This window comes from Pholcus phalangioides, unplaced genomic scaffold (assembly GCF_987345545.1).
Source record: "Pholcus phalangioides strain wild (caught in Gottingen) unplaced genomic scaffold, Ppha-v1.0 ptg000015l_1, whole genome shotgun sequence".
In the NCBI taxonomy this organism is placed as follows: Eukaryota; Metazoa; Arthropoda; class Arachnida; order Araneae; family Pholcidae; genus Pholcus; species Pholcus phalangioides.
The window spans coordinates 19621853-19643433 of record NW_028301608.1 but is presented as its reverse complement, the minus strand read 5'-3'; the positions used below and the strand labels follow the sequence as shown (position 1 = coordinate 19643433).

The following is a 21581-nucleotide window of genomic DNA, read 5'->3' as shown; positions in this document are numbered from 1 at the left end:
GAACTAAGAACATAACATTGCAGTGCCACATACGCGCACACACCGAGTGTCCCATAAATTCGTAAATGTTTAAAAATTCATAAAATATGGGGGAATTGATGCGGTTTGCGGAAAAGTTATTCTCACGAAGGGGATTTTTTTTTTCAGGGAAAAAATATAGTTTAAATTTTGTTGATAGAGAGCACTGCTCGAAAGCGAATCACAGGAAATATGCAAATCAGAGTCCCATAAAATGTAGGATATACGATTAACAACTCATTTCTGAAATTTCTTGTTACTACATATGGTTTTGTGACATTGGTAGATAAAGCACTATTGAAGTTGTTTTACCTTAGCCATGAATCACCTACTGATATTTCATGAACGTTTCGGACGCAGAAGAGATTGAAAAAATGTTCAAGTCCAATCACCAATAATCTGCTCCCTTGTAGCGCCCTCTATCGAAAAAAATTTGAAATAAATGCTTTTACCCCACCAAAAAAAAATCCCCCCTTCGGTTTTCACCCCGCGAGGCTCCGTAGCACCGGTAGCACAGAAGAGGGTAGCATCACGGTGGAGCACCAAGGGCTTCCGTGTGCAGTCTCCAGGGGCTCCACAGCCGCTTTAGGAAAATAAAAAAAAGCAAGAAAATTTCAGAAAAACAATTATAAATATTTTTAATCATAAAAATAAATCAGTAACTTTGATGAATAAATAAAAAGTAGTGACTACGGGGCTCTGCCATAAAAAATTTTCACCGAAAAGGGCTCCGCGAGTCAAAAAAGGTTGAGAACCACTGCTTTAGAAATTTATGGTATACCCTGTACGTACACCATTTGCGTGAATTTACTGACTTATAAAACATGTAAATTTGATTGAAATGTACAATATCTTGTAATAATTCTATATTTCGTGTTATGTACAAATCGAAAGTTGAAACAAAATTTAAGCAGACTATTTTGTTAGTGTATCTGCAGCAGAGCTTACCAAACTTTTTTTTTCACTGCGTTGCTTATTAACTAGAAACATCCCATGTGGGATCCTATGTAATACCCACAGCTTCTACGCTTCTACCAACCCCCTGCATCATTACATCGTACCCTTTGGGAAATACTGATCTATTGGCATGGGTATGGAAACTTTCCTGCTTGCGGGCCATATTCTACCCAGGATCACCCAGCCTAGCGGGCCGTATAAGGGCTGAATTATTCATCCGAAGACGGATTATAAATACAACACTGATAAAAATCAGTATGACCATATTCGTTTTGTTTAATGCAGGGATCTTTTCTGCATAGTTATCGCTAAGGGGTCATTCAAGTATTACGTCAGCATCGGGAGGGGGGTCGGATTTGCTGACTTTTGATGACAGGGGGGGGGGGGTGGGTGAAGGTTGCTTACGTCATCAATCACCCCTTTTTGAAGATATGAAATATTCTAAGCTGCTGACGTAATTTTGCTGATGGGGGGAGGGGGGTCAGTGTTTTGCTGACTTTTGCTGACAAGGGGTGGGGGGTCAAAAATTGCTTAAAATCTGCTTAAGTAATACTTGAATGGCCCCTAATAGGCTTTACACAGTATGAATGATGCACCTTTGCAATATCAACTCCACGACAAAATTATGCTTCAATGTGTCACATTCCTTTGTTCGATTAATCAACTTCACACATCTTTTTTACAGTAAAATGATTTATGAAGCGATGAATACAATATTTGCGTGTTTGAAATCCTCACATCTTTATGAAGATTCTGTCTATATATATAGCCTATACCCGATGCAAAACTTCATGCATCTTGCAAGCACTTTTTCAGACGAACCGCAGCAATTTTCTTTCTTGGTTCAGGTTGGTTCTAAATAACGTTAGAGGTTTAAAAGAGATGTTTCTGCAAATGTTGAGACAGCATTGAATCATCATTGGCAACATCACCATTATCAAACTGTGTTCTAGAGAAAGATCATTATTCTTATTAAAAAGGATAAAATCATCAGTTCGCTCAAGTCTTTTACAAGAAAAACTGTCATCTCTTCAGCTTTATTGTGTATTGAAGCCGAGATAACTCAGAAATTATAATTTGATGGCACTATCAATGATTTTGCTCACATGAGAATGTGAAAAATCATTTATTGTAAGATATTTCATGGAGGATTTTACATTACATTTCTCATTGAAAATAGTGCATATCTTTGATGTGTTTTACAAACAACGTGTATTGTATTTGCTGACGTACCAAACCTCTTCGACCCCAGTCTGGAAGGGGGGAGGAGGATCCAATACCTCTTTTTCCCAGTGCCCCATCAAGTCGGGTCTTGGTTGTAGGTAGGTCTGTTGCTCTCTGTGGCGGACTTATCGACTGCTCGTATTCGCACCTCGAAGATGGGATCCACGGAAAACCAACTTCAACCGATCGTTTTTGTAATCTAGTACAGTGTTTCTTAACCTTTTTCAGCTCATGGCCCCCCTATGGATCACATTTTTTTCTCGTGGCCCCCCCCCCTGTCCTATCCAGGGCCCCCCTCTACCCTCATTCAAGAGTGAGATACTTTCTATTTTTTTCTTATGAATGGAATTTTAATAAATCAGATCAATCTCTGGAATCCTGGATAGGCATAATTAGGATTTAAAAATGGTGGATTATCATCCCTCCCAGGAGTCAAATTATATGGTAAAAAATGGTCTGTGTAAAATACGGGACGATCCAACGAACCTGCACGATAAATCGACCCTCCCAGCACATCAAATGTTGCTCTGGCGACCCTCCATACTTAGCTGGAAATGACAGCTTACATATGAAAATCATAGTACCAAATCCCATATAATGCAGTCCCCTCCCATTATAGACATGAAGACACGTATCATGCCCACATAGACCCAAGGGTTAAGAAAGAACCCCTGGTTCTATGGACGGATCTGATGAATTCTGAAAGTAGTAATATTTTTCAACCATGTTTCACTTTTAAACAAATAACTTTTCTCATCACAGCTCTCTATAACTCCCTTCACCACCTGTCGTGGATCACCTTTCTTCTGATTTTCTCCCGTGGCCCCCCCCCTAGAATATCCCAGGACCGCAAGGGGGCCATACGGCCCCAGGTTGAGAACCACTGATCTAGTACATAGTATTTATTACTTCGATCACACGATACATTTTTATATAGACTATTTTAAGACATGAAATGATTAATCTTTATTATCGGAACGAAAAGAAACGCTGTCTTAAGCTTCATCGGTGTCTGACCACCTCAAACCCACGCCAGATTGGACACAAACAATCACGTGGTATATTTCCTTTCTTTGAAGTGACTCGAAACTCTTTATTATAAATAGCTTTTCTCTCGTTTGAAACCCACGCGGAGTAATACGCTAAAGCGAAATTTCTGCCATTAGACCAACGAAAAAAAAAGAAAAGAAAAAAAGAGTCCTTGAATGGTAGAAGAACCTTTGTATGGTTAAAAGAAGCTTTTACTTGCACGCAAACATTGGAAACTGTGTAGGAAATCTGCTCGGAGAGTTCAAAGGTTACAGGTAATGAAGCATGGAAGCTCTTCCGTGGACTATGGAAGAGTACAGACCTTCTTTACATATGATTCGACATGGGTAGGCGAACATAATAGGTACAGTGAACCCACGAAAAATTTTGCTGCCTTTGACAAGTTATCTCTCCCTCTCCCTGTGATAGACCAACATGAGCCAGCGGGTCATCGGGATGAGTTGTCTAAAGAAGAGCTTATCCGCATAATTCAGCAACACTGTGAAATCTCCTCGATTGTACTCATTGCATTCGCCATTCACGCGATTCGAATTGAATGATGAATGGTCAGGTGTCCTGCCATCGACCGAAAAGCCGATAAAGCCCTATCTCGTGATACGTGGGTTGTCTGAAAATCACTGCTAGAATTGACGCCAAACAAAAAAAAGAATTGTGTCAATAAAAGCTATCTTTACCGCCGCAGATCTGACATTGTCTCACTTCGAGGTGTGAAAATAATATTGCTATAGGAATAGGAAACGCACTCACATCTAAGAAGCTCGAGAAACAAATTAGATGAGTGTTTCCCAAAGTGGTCAATACTGCCACTTAAAAGAGGGGGGGGGGGGGGATAGAACAAAAAGTTTGCGAAACTATGGTTTAGAACGGAGGTCTTCAACGCATGGCTCGCGGGTCACATTTGGCCTTCGGAGACTTTTGTCTTGACCCGCCTATCACTTTCAGGAAAAGGATGAAAACATTGAAAAACGATTAATTCCAGAATACTGATGAAAATTCAGTATCAGTGAAAAAAAAACTTATGAATCGATGAGGGAAATTGTTACGTAATTTCTGATCGAAATCATTTGACAATCAATAAAAGAACGATTCCATAAATTATTGAAACAAATGATTTCAAGATATGTATTAAGAAGGAAAATAATTTCAGAATTACCGAAATAAATAATTAAAGAATCATTTAAAGTGATTCCAGATTAAAACTAATCTCAGAATTAGCCGCTCAGAATCACAGCCGCTGTGGTGGTCGAGTGGTTATAGTGACGGACTCGCGATGCGAGGATCCGGGTTCGAACCCCACAGTGGTGGTCGGCTGAAGTTGGTTTTCTGTGGTTCCCAACTTCAAGGCGCAAATGCGAGCCGATCTCCCCGTTAAAAAGTCTCGCCACAGAGAGCAACAGTCCTACAACGATAAATCATTCAATCATAACACTTCACTCATAGTTAGAAAAACTAGTGGCAGATGGCAGCACTACACATAACAAGCATTACAGAGAAACAACAAAACTTCACGTCAGGTTTCACTATACGTACACGCGCATTCTCGTATGTACCGATTCGTTGGGGGTTTCGGGGGGGGGGGGGTAGTGGGCGGGGCGCATGTGTGGTGTAGTAGTAGTAGGTAGGGCCTCCAAAAAATGGCTCGGGGATCCTTAAGTCAGCCACCTCGTGGGGCAATTTGCCTCTTGTGGCGTTGTATTTGTAAAAAAAAAAAAAAAAAAATTAATTAATTTCATCAGCTTTTAAAGTGGGGGGGGGTGAATTTCGACGATATACTCTCAGAATCTATAGAATTGCTCATATAGTTCTAGTGCCATTAAAGCGCACGAGCCCATCAAGGTGTATGGTCCGGTAGACTTATGTCTATTGGTTGCTGGGGAAGGGGGCTGCATGATGAGATCTGCAGGGCTCCCACTGGTCCTACTTTTTGGTGAAATGTCCTACTTCTGTCCTACTTGCTCGGTTTTTTTTGTCCTACTTTTCCTACTTTTTTACCACACACACAAATCCTATCAACAAAATTTTTGTAATTTATTCTAAGTGAGCAGGGAATCATTGATATATTGCCAAATATTACAAATGTTGGAGATTGCAATTAATGATTCTGTGAAAGCAGAAATTGTATAATTTTTAAGGTTATTTGGGGGACGGGGTGTATGTGGACCATTTGGTTTATTAATTTTTCATTTGCTTAGTTTGAAGGTTCAACAAGTATAGCAGTCATTAAAACTTCTGTCTGGATGGAAGAAATTATTTTGTATTTATTACTTCATATGGTCTTGGACAGTAACTAACATTCATCATTCAAAGTTATGGTGCAAATATAGGTGAAACAACAGTTTGCATTACAAAGCAGTTGGATACATAGGCTTATTCTAGATTTGGTGATTCTGATACTACCCAATAGCATTCAGTTGTCTTCTGTATTTTTAAGGCATGAAGAGGCATAAACAATATTTGCAATGTGTGCTCAGCAAAGAGCTAGAAATGAAAGTGCTTCATTTGTCAAAAACGATTACACTGGCATTGAACAGTAAAATGTAAATAAATCCCTTTAAAAAAGGATGGACAACGCGGTAAAACAGGTTCACCTTGCCTTATTTATATCGGATCTTGTAATCTACACATTTTGCACACTGTGCTTTTGAAAGTGATCTCGAAGGAACGTCATTCTTAAAAAACATACGTCTTCAAAGTTTGCTGTGCATTGTCAAAGAGGGTTGACAAACTCTGCACTTTGGAAGACTCCAAAAAAGAATGTAATATACATGAGGAGAAACAGAAAAGAATTATCTGTGGTTGCTAAGTACACTGTTTTGACCAAAAACTAGTTTTGTAACCAAGTCATTTGTCATTTTGCTTTGGCTTGAGTCAATGTTATAGGATACTGAAATAGTGCTATGAAAAAAAAAATTGAAAAAACATTTTTTTAGGGATTTTTTTTCATTATCCTATGATTATGTTATCTAAGGGGGTTACCCTCCCCCGTCCTACTTCTTAGTCCTGCGTTTTCATACTTTTCTAACTTTTTGAGTGGGAGTCCTGGAACTGGTACCGTTATCGAGAGGGAATATATGAAAATGAAAGCTGTGTTATAGTATCCAACGGAGGGGGGGGGGGGGGTTGAACATCACTTTGCCCTAGGACTATGATGTTGAAAAGACCTTGGATAGGATTCCCCAGAAGAGGGAAGTTCACTGGACAGTCTCTTCTTCCTCCGGGACCCGAAAATTAAACGTATTTACAAAATTTTTGTTTACTTTATAAATCTGATTTTTAAAAAATCAGTCCAATAAGAAGAAAGGGTCTCACTCCTGGATGAGTGTTTGGGCCGGGGGTGGGGGGGGGAGCACGAAAAGAAAATATTGTCCAAAGCAAAGCCATGGGCGTTAAGAAACATCGTTCTCAGATGGAACTGTAAGCACTTCAGACGCCACTGCATATAGGATCCCACTATGCCCATCTTGTGTCCTATTACCTCAGGTTCATTTCGGCGCCCTCCGGAAAGCATTATAAGCCACGTGTTGTTTAACCGTAGGTGTATTCTGAAGAGAAAAAAAAAAACCCCCACACCCGGAAGCGCATTTCACTAGAAATCTTTGCTTCTCTTCAGAAATAAATGCAGAAATTAAAAAATAAAATAGCCTCCCCGGCGGGGAATCGAACCCCGGTCTCCCGCGTGACAGGCGGGGATACTCACCACTATACTACCGAGGAATAGACCATTGCCGAAACCCGGGATCGAACCAGGGACCTTTAGATCTTCAGTCTAACGCTCTCCCAACTGAGCTATTTCGGCACGTCAACCCGAGCGATAACAGCTTTTGCAACTACAAATGGTGGAATTCTTATCTGATTTTTCTTCGTGGGTTTATCGCCATTCATTGTTAAGCCGGGATTATACTATGAAGACGTTTGATGAAATATCTTTTACAAAACTTGAAAAAAAAAACCAATATCGGTTACATTCGAACGAATTCAAGCGAAAAAAAGTTATTGGTTGCTCTCTTTCACGTTTTATTCAAGAACTTTCATAAAACTTTTGTAGTGTAATCCCGGCGTGAGAAGGATTAGTGTACACTATGTTTCCAAAAGTCTGTGTCCTTTTAAAGTTCAGACATCTCTTCTCGAATTTCTAGAAAAATACTGGGCGAATCGTTCTGAAATTTCGGTCATTTTTACTCTGCCAGATATATATAGTGCAACTTATATGAAAATTCCAGCTATGAATGTTGTGAAAATTCAGGAAGATATAGGCCTACGCGATATTGTGAGTTGTAATTTCGAAACACGCTGAAAGTACCTGAATACTAAGAGATTTAATAAAAATTGGTTTTCCACTGGAAATGGTGAGAACTAATAGAAAGTAAAAATGACCGAAATTTCAGAACGATTCGCCCAGTATTTTTCCTAGAAATTCGGGAAAATGTCTAAACTCCAAAAAGGACACAGACTTTTGGAAACATAGTGTATATTCTCTCGGAGAATCTTTTCTTCCAATTATAGAAACCCTACATATTCGTCAGTGTTGACATGAATGATTTAGGAAGAGTCCAAACGAGACCTACTTGTGCTAATTTTCTTTACGTCCCGTATTATAAAAAAAAAAGGATCTCACTGCAGGGCTGCTTCAACAAGTTTAAGCGTCCGGGGCCCAAACATTTTTTGGCAACACACTTTTTTGCGTATTTACATATTCTTTTTACATATTTTCTTACATATTTTTGAAAAGGGCATTGAAAAATACGTGCTGAAATTCTAATTGTATAGAATTAATGAAAGAGAAATATAATTTGAGAATTAGAAGAGAAATTATTTTAGGTAAATTCAGCATTCGTGAAAGAAATATTTTCTTTGATTAATGAGAGAATTATTTTCAGCATTAATGAGAAAAGCAGTGCAGTATGTAACCACAGTGAGGAAGGGTGTACAGATTTTAAAAGTTGGGAGATGTTGTTATACTAAAATAGCTCTTGCGCCCCTGATATAGACTACAAATTAAGTGTTACCGAACTTGCATTCGTGGCACCTCTGCCCGACGTCGATGCACTTCGGTGGCATCTTTATTGTGATACGTTGGTTGGAAATCACAGCCTTTCTATAAATTGAAAATAATTATTTTTTTCAAAATAGCTCGCTACATTCTCCACCGATCTAACAAAACGTTGTTCTGGAAATTACTACTGTGGATGAGAAAATTTACTGTATATACTACTACTACAATGGTAAACCACACATACACACCTCGTCCACATTCTTCTGCAGAAGTTCTAACGAACTGGTACATGTTGGAATGTGTTTTATGTACAGTACAGGAGGGCCATTGAAGGTGACCCTCAAAGTTCCCACCCTGGGTATCCAGACCCTGTATGTTGGAAGCACTACTGATATACCATATACAATATACAGGTATATGGTGTCCAGGGCCCTAACCAGGCTGGGGCAATCGAGGCACTGCCCCAGGGCCCCAAAATGGGGCCCCAAAAACGTACATTTATTTTGCATAATAACAACCCTTTCAAGAAGAGCCGCGAAAGTAAAAGTCTGCCCGGGGCCTCGAAGAGGCACACTATGAGTTACTTACCCCGACCCGGCGAATGTGATTCGCCATACGGGGGTTCCCCGAAGGGAGCTTCGTTCCGATAGGTCGGACAGTTCCCGATATATTCAATGAAAACTTGACCCAAAATCGCGTAACCCATTTCCGTAAGGCCGGTATTACTCTATAAAAGTTTGATAAAAATTATTTTATAAAATTTGAAAACGTAACCGCACATTTGAAAAACAAAATTTGAAAACGCACATGTGTTACATTCTAGCGAACTTAACTGATCCACCTATTGGTTGCATTTTTCAGGTTTTATAAACGAACTTTTACCAAACTTTTATAGTGTAATGCCGGCCTCACAGATAGAAACGGCTACAAAACGTTGCATTTTACGAGTTTATTATTTTGTATTATAGAGTATAAATATTTACGGTGTCATTATACGACAGCAAAAGCTTTCCGCATTCATCAATATGGTGATGGTGCTGGAGGAAGCCCTATATATGTATAAGTAGGCTACTTCAAAAAAAAAATTTGTTTAGATTGATAGTACACAAATATTTTAATTATCTCGATCGTATTATGTGTTCTTACAGTTTTTCTTTTTATTCAGGAAATCTAAGAGCGAATCACGCGGAAAATACGTTAAACAACACAGGATTTTAGAATAAGGACTCGATTATGGCTGTCGTTCATTGTACCCTGGGTCTACCTCTTCTGCCGACTTCATTGGTGAGTTAATTAACGTTTTCACGTTACCGATCTTATTTTGGTTACAGAAAAATAAGTATATAAAAAAACCATGAAGAGTATTAAAACACTTTTTTTTGTTACATTTAACGTCGTTTTTTATCTAAACGTTAACTTGTGAGAATCAGTCAATCCGCCAAAAAAAAAGAAAAAAGAACTGGCCAGAAAAGAATAGTTTACATCATTTTATTCATGCCACCGCCTTCACATCCTAGTAGCTCAAAACGAATTAGCTTCATTCAGTTTTATGCTCCTCCCTTTCGGTTGATTGTATGTTTCTGAAAATTGAAATAAAATAAAAAGTAATACGCGTCGTCATGAATTATTTCTTACATTAATTCATAAATTACTACCGATTCTCGATCGATTCCATTTTCTCTCACTGATCATGAAATTATTCCTTCCACCAATTTGAATTTTCAGCGAATCTGAAATTATTTCTTTCATTGATTCTGAAATTGTTTCTTTCATTAATTCTAAAATTATTTCTCTCATTAATTCTAAAATTATTTCCTTCATTAATTCGGAAATTATTTCTTTCATTAATTCTAAAATTATTTCTCTCATTAATCCTGAAATTATTTCTTTCATTAATTCGGAAATTATTTCTCTCATTGATTCTAAAATTATTTCTCTCATTCATCCTGAAATTATTTCTCTCATTAATTCTAAAATTATTTCTCTCATTGATTCTAAAATTATTTCTCTTATTGATTCTAAAATTATTTCTCTCATTCATCCTGAAATTATTTCTCTCATTAATTCTAAAATTATTTCTCTCATTAATTCTAAAATTATTTCTCTCATTGATTCTAAAATTATTTCTCTCATTAATCCTGAAATTATTCCCTTTATTAATCTGAAATTATTCCCTTTATTAATCTGAAATTATTTCTCTCATTAATTCTAAAATTATTTCTCTCATTAATTCTAAAATTATTTCTCTCATTGATTCTAAAATTATTTCTCTCATTAATCCTGAAATTATTTCTTTCATTAATTCGGAAATTATTTCTCTCATTAATCCTGAAATTATTTCTTTCATTAATTCGGAAATTATTTCTTTCATTAATTCTAAAATTATTTCTTTCATTAATTCTGAAATTATTTCTTTCATTAATTCTGAAATTATTTCTTTCATTAATTCTAAAATTATTTCTTCCATTGATTCGGAAATTATTTCTTTCATTAATTCGGAAATTATTTCTTTCATTAATTCAAAAATTATTTCTTTCATTAATTCTAAAATTATTTCTTTCATCAAGTCTTAATTTTTATTAATCCTGAAGTAATTTCTATCTTCAATGCTGAAATTGTACATATTTTTTGTCATTGATTCTTTACATTCAGGATTTCTTCCAGTCTTTTCCAATGCCCTTCTCCATAATCGGTGAAGAAAACAACACCAGCTGGTGTTGGTGGAAGGGATTTCCTAAATTCCTTAATATTTATTTGAATGACGTCTGGCAATCCTAGTTTATCGACATGAAACCTACTCAGAAAAATGTTCACCTTTCAACAAACAGAAAATCGATAAACAGTAACAATAAAAGTCCATTACAAAAAAAAAAAAAAAAAAGAATTTCGCCATTTGTAGTTGTGGACGCTGTTATCGCAAGGGAAGTCGTGCCGAAATAGCTCAGTTGGGAGAGCGTTAGACTAAAGGTCCTTGGTTCGATCCCGGGTTTCGGCAATGGCCTGTTCCTCGGTAGTATAGTGGTAAGTATCCCCGCCTGTCACGCGGGAGACCGGGGTTCGATTCCCCGCCGGGGAGGTCAAATATTTTTTTTAATTCAGTTCTTTTTTTTCTTCCATGAAGAAATATTTTCGGCGGTAGGGTGTATTTCTCTGAATGTTCTAAAAAAGGTGGGGTGATTTCCATTTCTTATCGCCATCTGGAGGGAGCCGAAATGGACCAGAAGAGTGCTGGAACGTATCGGGAGAATAACGTTGGATCCAATGCTGTGGTGTATGAAGTGCTTAGAACTTCCATTAAAAAAAACTGTATTTCCTCAACCTCTTTTCACCCGCGGCCCTCCTTTGGACCATATTTTCGTCTCGTGGGCAACGCCCACACCGGAGTGTGGCCCTTTCAATTCATTGAATTTTTTTAGTAAATTTATAAAGTGAACAAAAATTTTATCAGTGAGATTAATTTCCGAGCCATGCCCCTCCTCCACAGGGGGGGGGGCTCTAGCCCTGCGGTCCGGAACAGTTCTCATCATTTTTTGTTTTTTTCACGCTACAAATTAAATACAGAAGCGGCCAGTGAAAAGTCTGACCGCGGGGCCCCACAAAAGATCCCAGCCTAGGGGCCCCGCTCCAGGATGTGGGGGCCATGCTCCGAGTACATAGGCTAAAGTTCGTGAGCTCTCCCCCAGTCGGGGATTCAATGCAGGCCCGTCTCAACACCGTGGGCCTCTAAAAAAAAGATATGTTCTGGGGCCTTGTTGAAAATAACAACTTTCAATTTTATATATTTACTCTCGAGTACCAGACCTCATCTTGAAGATTATAGAAGCCAATAGTAGAGACCCCCTCTATAAACATAAGGCCCCCGTGAAGGACCATAGGCAGATAGGGGGGATAATTGGTGTTACGAGGGAGGAGACCAAAGTAACAGAACAATAGACACTTAACCCCATGTTATTCCATATAAATCAACCTTTTTCTCAAATTTCGGGGGATCTCCTCTCGATACGGCCCTGCTCCTGCAGATGGCTCTGGTTCTTCGGGCAGTCCTACTTGATTCTGAAAATATTCGCACTCTTTTTGCTCTTCCATATTTCACTTAAAAATTTCAATACTTCATCTGAATTTTTTTTTTTTCGTTTTACCTCATAGCTCTCTGTGGCCCCCTCGGCATATCTGAAGTTGAGAGCCACGGGTGTAAAACACTTCTTACGCCTTTTGATTCTATGGGTTCTATCAATGGGCAGAGCGTAAATTAGGGGTGCCCGGCAACTATGATCAAAGATTTCCCGTTTATTTCGCATAATTTTGAGGGCTTCAACATTTAAATGAAATATATATTCACCGAATTATGGGCCCTGCATGGTCCCCTCCAAACTTTGGAGGCAGGAGGAACCCTGACTGCATCGCCCATTTCCCTTAGTACCTCTGCAACATCTGCCCCCTCCATACTGCAGCAGGGACCCCGGGCTTGAATCTTAGGTGAGCCTCGATCAGATTTTTCACGGGCCCCATTACACAACATTAAAAGCGTGAAACCAAAAAAATATATATATATAAATCGTCTCGGGCTTCCGTGCTGGAGCCCTGTCAGCCCTATCCCTTTTTGGGACCATGAGCCCGCCCGTGGAACCCATTATCCCGTTGCCAATATCTCTTCCAGCCCATGAACAGAGTCTATAAGGGGAACCGTTGACGAACGATCCACTAGCGCATGCGGAAATCGAGGCCCGTATATAGTTCAATTTCTCGCAATTTAGCGTTCAAAAGCACCCGAACAACGGAAATTACTCCATGTCCCATGTATGTACCCGACTTTTTCACTTTCAATTTTCCTTTCCTGTACGATTTTAAACGCTATTTGTCGACGCGATAACAATCGTGTTCCGTCTTCCGGGTTCGCCCCAAACAAAGATTAGTATTTTTTAACCCAGAGTCACGCTATTCGGTGTTGACCGAGTTTCGAAAAAACCATTGTGAATTTTTTTTCATGACTATAATAATCATGTATATAACGTTTTCATTTTCTCTATTCCCTCTCTCGTCATTTTGTTGCTCTATTAAAAATAAAAATAAAGTATAAAAAAACCGAAACAAAACACACACCAAGTCATTTCTAACGTGGTTCAGAGAGGGCGCACGCGACGGATTTTTTTCATTTTATTCTGGAATTAAAAGCCTTTTGTTCGACGACAGGTAGCGCGTGACGACTGACCCCTGCGTTCCAGACTATATTCACATTTGCCGCAAGCCATGTGTATTTGGAAACAGAAACACGCAGATTTTAATTTTAATGACTCGTAAAACGGGATAGAAAATAAGCTGATTGCGTATATCATTATGATTTCAATTGTTCAGGAAATTCGTCGATCGAGCGAAAAATATGTTTCTTACGCTCAGGGCCCGTCTATGGCATGTGGGGACCTGGGCCGGGCTAGATTTAGGTTCGATGGGGGGGGGGACATTAGGCTAGTGCCCGTTACATGTCCAACTCCGGTTGTCTTTTGTCAAAGACAGATTGCCGCTGAATTTAGTGTTGAATATAACTATCCCCAAAGCAGAATATGCCGAAATCTGCGACGTATGTCGCAGAACAATCTGGAAGAGAAAGTGCATAAAACACCTTTATGGAAATTTTTACCGCAGAACATTTCTAGTCAGCCGAGGGATCGTTGCAGAACAATACAAAACATTCTGCTTTAAGAATAACTTTCATTCTATTAGGTAATTCACGGAACCATATATCAGCCAATAATATAACAACCAGATATATGAGGCATCTGTATAAGCAAAAAATCTGTAGTGAGGTAAAAAAATTCTTCCTACTTCAATGCACTAAAATTTGATCTTTGAGCAATTTCTCCAGAAAAATAACAGCTTGAGATTTTTGAGGTCCTCTGCAGTCCTCGGAGCCCCTCGGCACTGCCCTGGGGGGGAAAAGGAATCAGGGAAAACTGTGACTAGAGTCAAACATGTCAGCGAACATACGCAGGGCTTGTTCCTCATAAGCTGGGGGCCCCTGTACAAACACGACTTTTTTGAGACACAGGCGTACGAAGGGCTTGTTCCCCCCCCCCTTCACAAGACGATCAAAAATTAAAAGTTTTCTGTAAAATTAAAATATCGGAGGAAGATGACAATTTTGTAATAAGAATGGGACCCGAAAATTCGTGGGCCCTGGACAGGCGCCCGTTTGCCCATGCGAGAAACACTTCCTGAATATACATATTTTGTTGGAATCGCTGAACTCGTTAAGACGACCCAATGTATACGCACGGCCTGTAACGACCAAGCGCCACACCTCCCACGGTTTCTTTTTTTTTGTTTTTTTTGTAGCATGGGACTAAAAAACTCCGGGATTAATTTAGAAATCAAAATCTTCTACATCAACAGTGTTTCCCAAAGTGTGCAATATTTCCTTTCGGGGCAATGAAATTGTCCAAGGAGGAGGTATAAGGTACATATATAACACAAAGAGCCTTTAGTTTAAGTTGATTTGGGCGGATGGGGGGGGGGGGTTGTGAAAAAAAAATGATGTAATGAACTTTTACCCAAAACAAGCCGAGCTGCCCCAGGAATAAAACACTTCTGATCCCTCCCCCCTCCTGCAGCAGGACTTCTAAGCTGGGATCTTTGGCAGGCCCTCTGCCAGTTATTTCATTTGGCCTTGTCCATAGTGCATTAAATAATTGTGTGAAAATACAAATAATGGAAGTGGTATCAAGCCTCCAAGCCAAGCTAGGAGGGGGGAGGCAGGGCCATCTTAAGAGCATCATGGACAGGCCCGTCATTTAGGGGGGTGGCAGGGAGGGGGCCGTTGCCCCCCTGGCTTTTGAAAATACACTAAAAATGATATATATATATATATAAATACAAATATGTATATACAAATATATATATATACATGCATTGAGTACATGTGCTTTGCCCCCCCCCCCCCCGGAAAAAGTTGAAATGACGGCCCTCAGATCATGGACCCCCCGAGATAAGTGATTTTTCTGAATCTAGCTGGAAAATTCTCAAAAAATGCAACTACTTCTCGTTTTTCTGAGGCCCCTCTTTTCTTGAGACACCCGGGCAGCCGGGTGAGCCCATGAGTTAAGATTTCAGTGGGGGAAGGGCATGGGCGGAGATACGGGGGACGGGCATTACCCCCAGCGTCGAAAGTGGAGTAGACAGATCTAATCTATGTATATATGAATTGACATCATCACCATCATCGTGCCCCCCCCCCCAGACTTCCAAGTCTATATTCCCTTCCTATGGGGAAGGGTGCGTTGCACATTCATTAATTATTGGGTTGGGGGGTCCCCTCACGAAATTTATTGGGGGCTCTTAAATAGCCTCGGTCCTCAGGTTACAGGACATGTGGCCCTAATCCAGAATTTTTCACTTGCCCTCTCTGAAGTAAATTTTGTAAAGTGAAAACACATGGAAATAATATGGGATTCATAATTGTTCTCCCCCTCTCATGTGGGGAACATGGCAGACAGGGTTCTGGACAGTTGTCAAGTGTTAGCGAATACTATTTGGTGATAAAAAAATCACTCCCTCCCCTTTGTTGATGAATTTTGCGGCTACCGCGTAGTTCACAGGATTAAAGATCCGGCCCTGATGGAGGTGGGACCGCATCAGCAAAAAAAAATTAGTTAAGCGGGACCAGGGCCATGGGCGAAGATACGGGGGGGGGCGTCACGGGGGGAGTCGACTGATCTAATGTATATATGTATATATGAGCTAACATCATCATCGTGCCCCCCCCCCCAGATTTCCAAGTCAATCTCCGGGCAAAACATAGATACATACATACGCATCGAGCTTATGTACGCAATTAACCACTTTCCGTTAGAAATTGTGGTGCTGCCATCTGCTGTTTGAGACGAGAACCAGATTTATTTGTTATCAGTTCATATCCTAGATGGCAGCACTACAGTCAACGTATAGACAGCGCGTATTTCTGACAAAATCTTAAAGAATTTTAAGAAAGGAACGAATTAACGAAATAAATATCGGTTGATATTTGTATAGTTTATTTTTTTATCATTATATGATTTGGTACAGGTGCAGTATGATCCTACACCTGTTTCTATGATTTTGTTGTGTTGCTAGGCGTCTCATGTATATACGTGAGTGATGGAGGCGCCGACTTGAGGAAAACATTGGGGTTGCTAGTTGTCTCATATGAAGTGGTACGCAGGAGATCATGAAATTATTTAGGAGGGGGGGGGGTGTCTCAAATGACCTCATCCCCTAGGTTCCGACACCTATGCATGAAGGGTGAGGTGCATTACATAATAAACTCATAAATTATTTGAGTAGTCGAATTTTATAACGTCTACGCCTCTACGAACGATCCTAGGTTTACGAACGTACTACATGTAAAATTCGTTCCGGAAGTCCGTTCGTAAAACGAATTGTTCAGAAACCGAAATAGTTGTTGTTGTTTTTTTTTTCATAAGAATTAATGTTATAATTCGTTCTTAGGATTTCAAATATTTTTAGTGCGAATTTTCACAGCAATGCTTTGCGGTCAAATAGCGTTAAACCGATTGAAATTATTAGATTAACACTGAAAACGCTCTTCCCCAGGAGAGACAATCCCAGTTTCACGAGATGAAGGTCTTATACAGGACCATAACTAGGCTGGGGCCCCGAGCCAAATAGGGGCCTCACAAAAAATGTACACTTATTTTGTATATTTCTTTTTTCTTTTTAAGAGTCCCCCAAGAAAATGTCTACCCCGAAAAGGTACGCTACGGTCTTGGTCTTATATATCCCATATCGGAGCAAAAGCGGGGTCATGTCTGCTTTTTTAATACAGAAAAATTTCTCTTTTGCGGACATCGTCGGAACAAAAAAAAAATCGTCCGTAAAAGAGGGTGTGTTCGTCAGGGTCGTAACTAGGATTTTTGCCACCCGGGGCAAACATTATTTTGCCACCCCCACAGCTTTAAAATTCGATAATTTTGTAATGGTGTTCTTTGTTCCTATCTAAAACTGCCGCCACCCCTCTAAATTTTGTCGCCCACGGCAGTTCCCCCCCCCCCTCTAATTACGGCCCTGGTGTCCGTTAAAAGGGAGTTTTACTGTATCATCAAAATCTCAGTATCAAAGTTCTCTCTCTGCCTCAAACAATCTGGCCACAATTGCTTCAAAACTGAATTCACATTTCTGTAAGTCCCTTCCTGCAAATCAATATAATCAATAAGTATACTGCCGTATTGATAAGAGCTGTCAGCAATGTAGTGTACAATGTAGCGCAAGCAAAAACCGGGACATCTGGCCACCCTACGGAGGAGACACAGGACATGTCCTCGTTTTTCGGTGTCATTTTGAGCGTCCTCAAACGTTTGTGAAATTTCTCCCCTTTGTCTGCATTTTCAGGGTTCTGGAATTTCTTCCTTTTTCTCTGTGAAACAACCACTGACATTTTTCACTGTGAACACCCGGTGCCGTCTTAAGGCATGGGGCCCACTCAGGTACGGCCCGGGGGCCTCAAGAGAAAAGGGGAGCCTCACAAAAATGAGATCTGGTTGAAATTTTCAAGAATTTGCCTGGTAGGGCCTCAGAAAAATCACGTGGCCAGGGGCCCATGATGTTCTCAAGACGGTCTTGAACACCCTTCGAGGAAACCCTGGGCGGTTCTTACCCTCCATTAAAAAGCAACCCCCCCCCCCCCTGCAAAAACAAAACATTGAAATCTCGTCATGACGATACTCTGTGGACCACGAAACGATATTGTTGTGGAGACATTGTCTTTTATCGAGAGGAAGCTGTTCAATAATAGCCTCTATAAGGCCTATGCAATTCTAAACAAGATTTATAAAAAAATTTTTAGAACAGTAATTCAGAAAGTGGTCAATCACCCCCGGAGACGAATGATCCAGGTGGCGATAGAATCCATGGGTACAGCATAGGACCCTATGGGTAGGGGGGGGGGCACAGAAAGAGTTTGGAAACTACCGTATATACTCGTGTATAAGCCGACTCGTATATAAGCCAACCCCCCCCCCCCACTTCAGGACCACCAAAACCGCAATAAATTGAAAATCCTTGTATAAGCCGACCCCAAAAAAATTCGTGCATTTCAGAGAAAAAATTCTTACATTTTTTCGCAAAATGAATAGCTTACGGAAACTGACAATAGAAAATGATTCAAACTTTTTAATGCGCTTCTTCTGAGTCTCGAAGCTCATGGTAATCCATAAGATCATAATAGGCGGTGCGGCATCTTCGTTTTTATCTTCATCGCCCTTGTCACTTTCAAAGAGGATATCATCTTCAGTTCCGTCCATCGCATTGCTGATGCAACACTTTTTGAAGAATCGGATGATAATTTCGTGGGAACAGAATTCTACGCCTCATGTACCCTTTGGCACACTAGGCCAATGTCAGGTTTCTTCAAGGCACCACTTTTTGTAGTTTCTTTATCATCGGAATTCATCAAATAGTCTTTGAGAGGCTTGTTGATGCTCATATCTAAAGGCTGTAGTGTAAAATCAACATTAGCCACCACCAACCAATGATGTTTTCGATTTCTTTGCCTCGGCTTTGACATTATCAGTTCTGTGGGGTTTATCCCATACCAATAATGCCGGTTTCTCGAACACAGCTACAAAAATGACTAGTGATCGCGGGAGTCGATATTTTCTCATCAAAAACTGACCCGAGTATAAGCCAACCCCCCCCCCCCCCCCGAACGAATTGTTCCACAAAAAAACTCGGTTTATACACGAGCATATACGGTATGTTTTGGAGGAATATATCGTTGTATCGAGTGTCGTTTCGAGGTTTCAATGTACTATGTACTGTTACATAATATTATGTTTTCGTTTTATCTGGAACAAACAACTCTTGTTCGTCTTTGTTGGTACAGTGGCAAGAGCCATCTTTTAAGAAAGAGTTTAAGTTGCCAAGAATGCTCGTGTTTATCTGAATTTCTAAGTTTCGAAATCCGGTAACCCAAATGGACAAGGTCGTTGTGAGCGAAAAAGACCAGACATCTTAAATATAGCACTTTTATGAAATAACATGCTTAAATCTATTTTTCTGTTTCTTTGTCCTCCCCCCATAGGCGGAAATGCTGATCGTTCCCCCCCCCCTTCGGAATAAATAAATTTTTGGCTACGGACCGGAAGATGGAAGGCAGTAAATAAATAACAATAGTAGTTCTGTTTCAATCGGAAATTGGGGAAATATTATATTTTAAGTATGGGATAATTGAGTCGTTACCAAGGTAGCACAAGCGTGTCTTAATTCGGGAGTTTCCGAATCTGGTAACCATGACCCCCACATCCTGCAACAAGGCCCTTGGCTGGGGGCAAAGCATGGAAAGAGAATCGTCCCGGACTAAAGCCTTGCCAGCCTTACCCTTGTAGGGGCCATGCTGTAAGCCTACCCTAGTATGCATATTAAGATTAATCTTAAGATAAAAATCTTTTAATTACGAAAAGTCCTGCGCATCTTACTAATTTTAGTTTACCACATACCAACAGCAACGATTAAAATTTCAAAGCAAACTTGATAATTAGACTGATATTATTGATCAAAAAATATTTATCAATATCATGCTACATTGAATTTTTCTATGTGCTGCGTCAAAAACCGGTCATCTCGATTTCAATCGAAGAATCACAACAGTTGCATTTTTTATTGGATAGGTGGCAGCAGTTGTTCTAGTATTAGAGCCAAGCGCAGATCCAGAATAATAAGAGGGAAATATATCTGTCCCGTAAACATGAGATAAGCCGATGCACATAAGTAGCTTTTTCGATATGTCGCCCTGGATCCACCTTCCCTCATTTCATTCGCAGCTGAAAATGCTTGCCTCTACTCATGGGAGAAAATAGACTTGAAAGTCTGGGGGAGGCACAATGATGATTTCTGCGGGGGGGGGGGGGAGAGGCACATTATGATGATGATGATGATGTCAGTTCTTTTTCACCCATATACATAAGATCAGTCGGCTCCGCCATTGGCGCTGGGAAGGGGGACAATGCCTCCTATGAACCCCCCCCCCCCCGTATCTCCGCTCATGCCTCCACTCCATTCACACCTGAAGATGCCTGCCATTGTAGCTGAAAATGTCTGCCTTCGCTCAAGCGCGGATCCAGAGGGGTCGATAGAAACGACCGCCATCCCAAGAGCCGAATAACGCATAACATGGGAAAATGTAACTATCCGTAAAATACGGGACGATCAAACGAACCTATACAATTCACCCCCTCCCGACCCATAGTTCTCGATCCGCGCCTGATCAGAGCACCCCATTACAGCCACAAAATTTATTATTATCACGGCTCCTCCCATGGATGCACATTTCTTAAACATTCCTCGCCTTAAAACGTGTCGAAGTTCAAAAAAGCGTTAAAAGGTCAGTCACAATCACTTTGTCAGCCATAAATTCCACACCATTCATAACACCCTGTCATGTGCATACACGCGCAACATTCTTTCCGCGCATAAAAATAAAATATTCATACTCATAAAAATGTCAGGTGCTACAAACATGCGCAGTTATTATTCTATTCCTTTTTACATCTTTCACGCACACCAAATACATATGGGAATATTCACTTGGAGTGGAACCTCGTTTATACGTCACTCAGTTATACGACCTCCATGTTTATACGACGTCCGACTTCGGTCGCAATCGGTTCCTACACACACACACACATTTTAGTATTAAATAATTCATTTTCATTCGACGCAAAACCTTGATTAATCGTCGTTTTCACTTCAAAACAAAATCATTTATATTCATCAAACACATGCAATTGCTGTGGACAGTGAAAACGTGTTACTGCCGCAGTTCTTAATGCACATTGTCACCGCAAAAGCCATAAATTTAGGGTAATTGCTGACATATAAGAAAACATTCATTGAACTTGCTTATGGTCACTTGTGTGATTTGTATCTGAGAATACGCGGCAGGCCCCAAAGAAATGAGTTTTAATTATTTGAAAGACGGCCGTATGTCCTTTCAGTTTTTTTCTCTCTCTCAACGTTTTCCAACGTTATTCCCAGAGGGTGGAAAAGTCCATTGAAAGCGTTTGAAGGTCTTTCAAACCGAGCACAACTCAGGTCTGCCGCCATGGGCAATTTACTACCGAGTGAGTTGTGCCGGAAGTGTGAATGCGTGTGTACCTAATAGTCTGAGTGCGTATATAGTGTTGTGTCTGATTTTTCGGTGCTGCAATCTATATTTCAAATACAAATACAACGCCACAACAGGCAAAATGCCAAAAAGAGGTGGCTGAGAAAAAGATGCCCATAATAAGTATGGATGTCGTGTATTTCTAAAATACAGCATCCAATTAAAAATGCAATTACAAATAACATATAC

General features: G+C 40.0%; 1 protein-coding gene and 3 non-coding genes across 4 annotated transcripts in view; 2 read left to right on the top strand and 2 right to left on the bottom strand.

Annotated features, from left to right (window-relative positions):
• LOC149075624 (uncharacterized) overlaps positions 1-21581 on the top strand; it is a 123465-nt gene that overhangs the window by 31262 nt on the left and 70622 nt on the right. Inside the window, exon 2 of the mRNA XM_089243113.1 lies at positions 9408-9526. Coding sequence (XP_089099239.1) covers positions 9476-9526 — 51 coding nt within the window. The 5' untranslated portion in view covers positions 9408-9475. The remainder of the gene's footprint in view (positions 1-9407; positions 9527-21581) is intronic.
• On the bottom strand, positions 6892-6963 carry TRNAD-GUC (transfer RNA aspartic acid (anticodon GUC)). Its single transcript has one exon. It is a non-coding gene; the product is annotated as a tRNA-Asp (tRNA).
• TRNAF-GAA (transfer RNA phenylalanine (anticodon GAA)) lies at positions 6973-7045 on the bottom strand. Its single transcript has one exon. It is a non-coding gene; the product is annotated as a tRNA-Phe (tRNA).
• TRNAD-GUC (transfer RNA aspartic acid (anticodon GUC)) lies at positions 11247-11318 on the top strand. The gene has a single exon. It is a non-coding gene; the product is annotated as a tRNA-Asp (tRNA).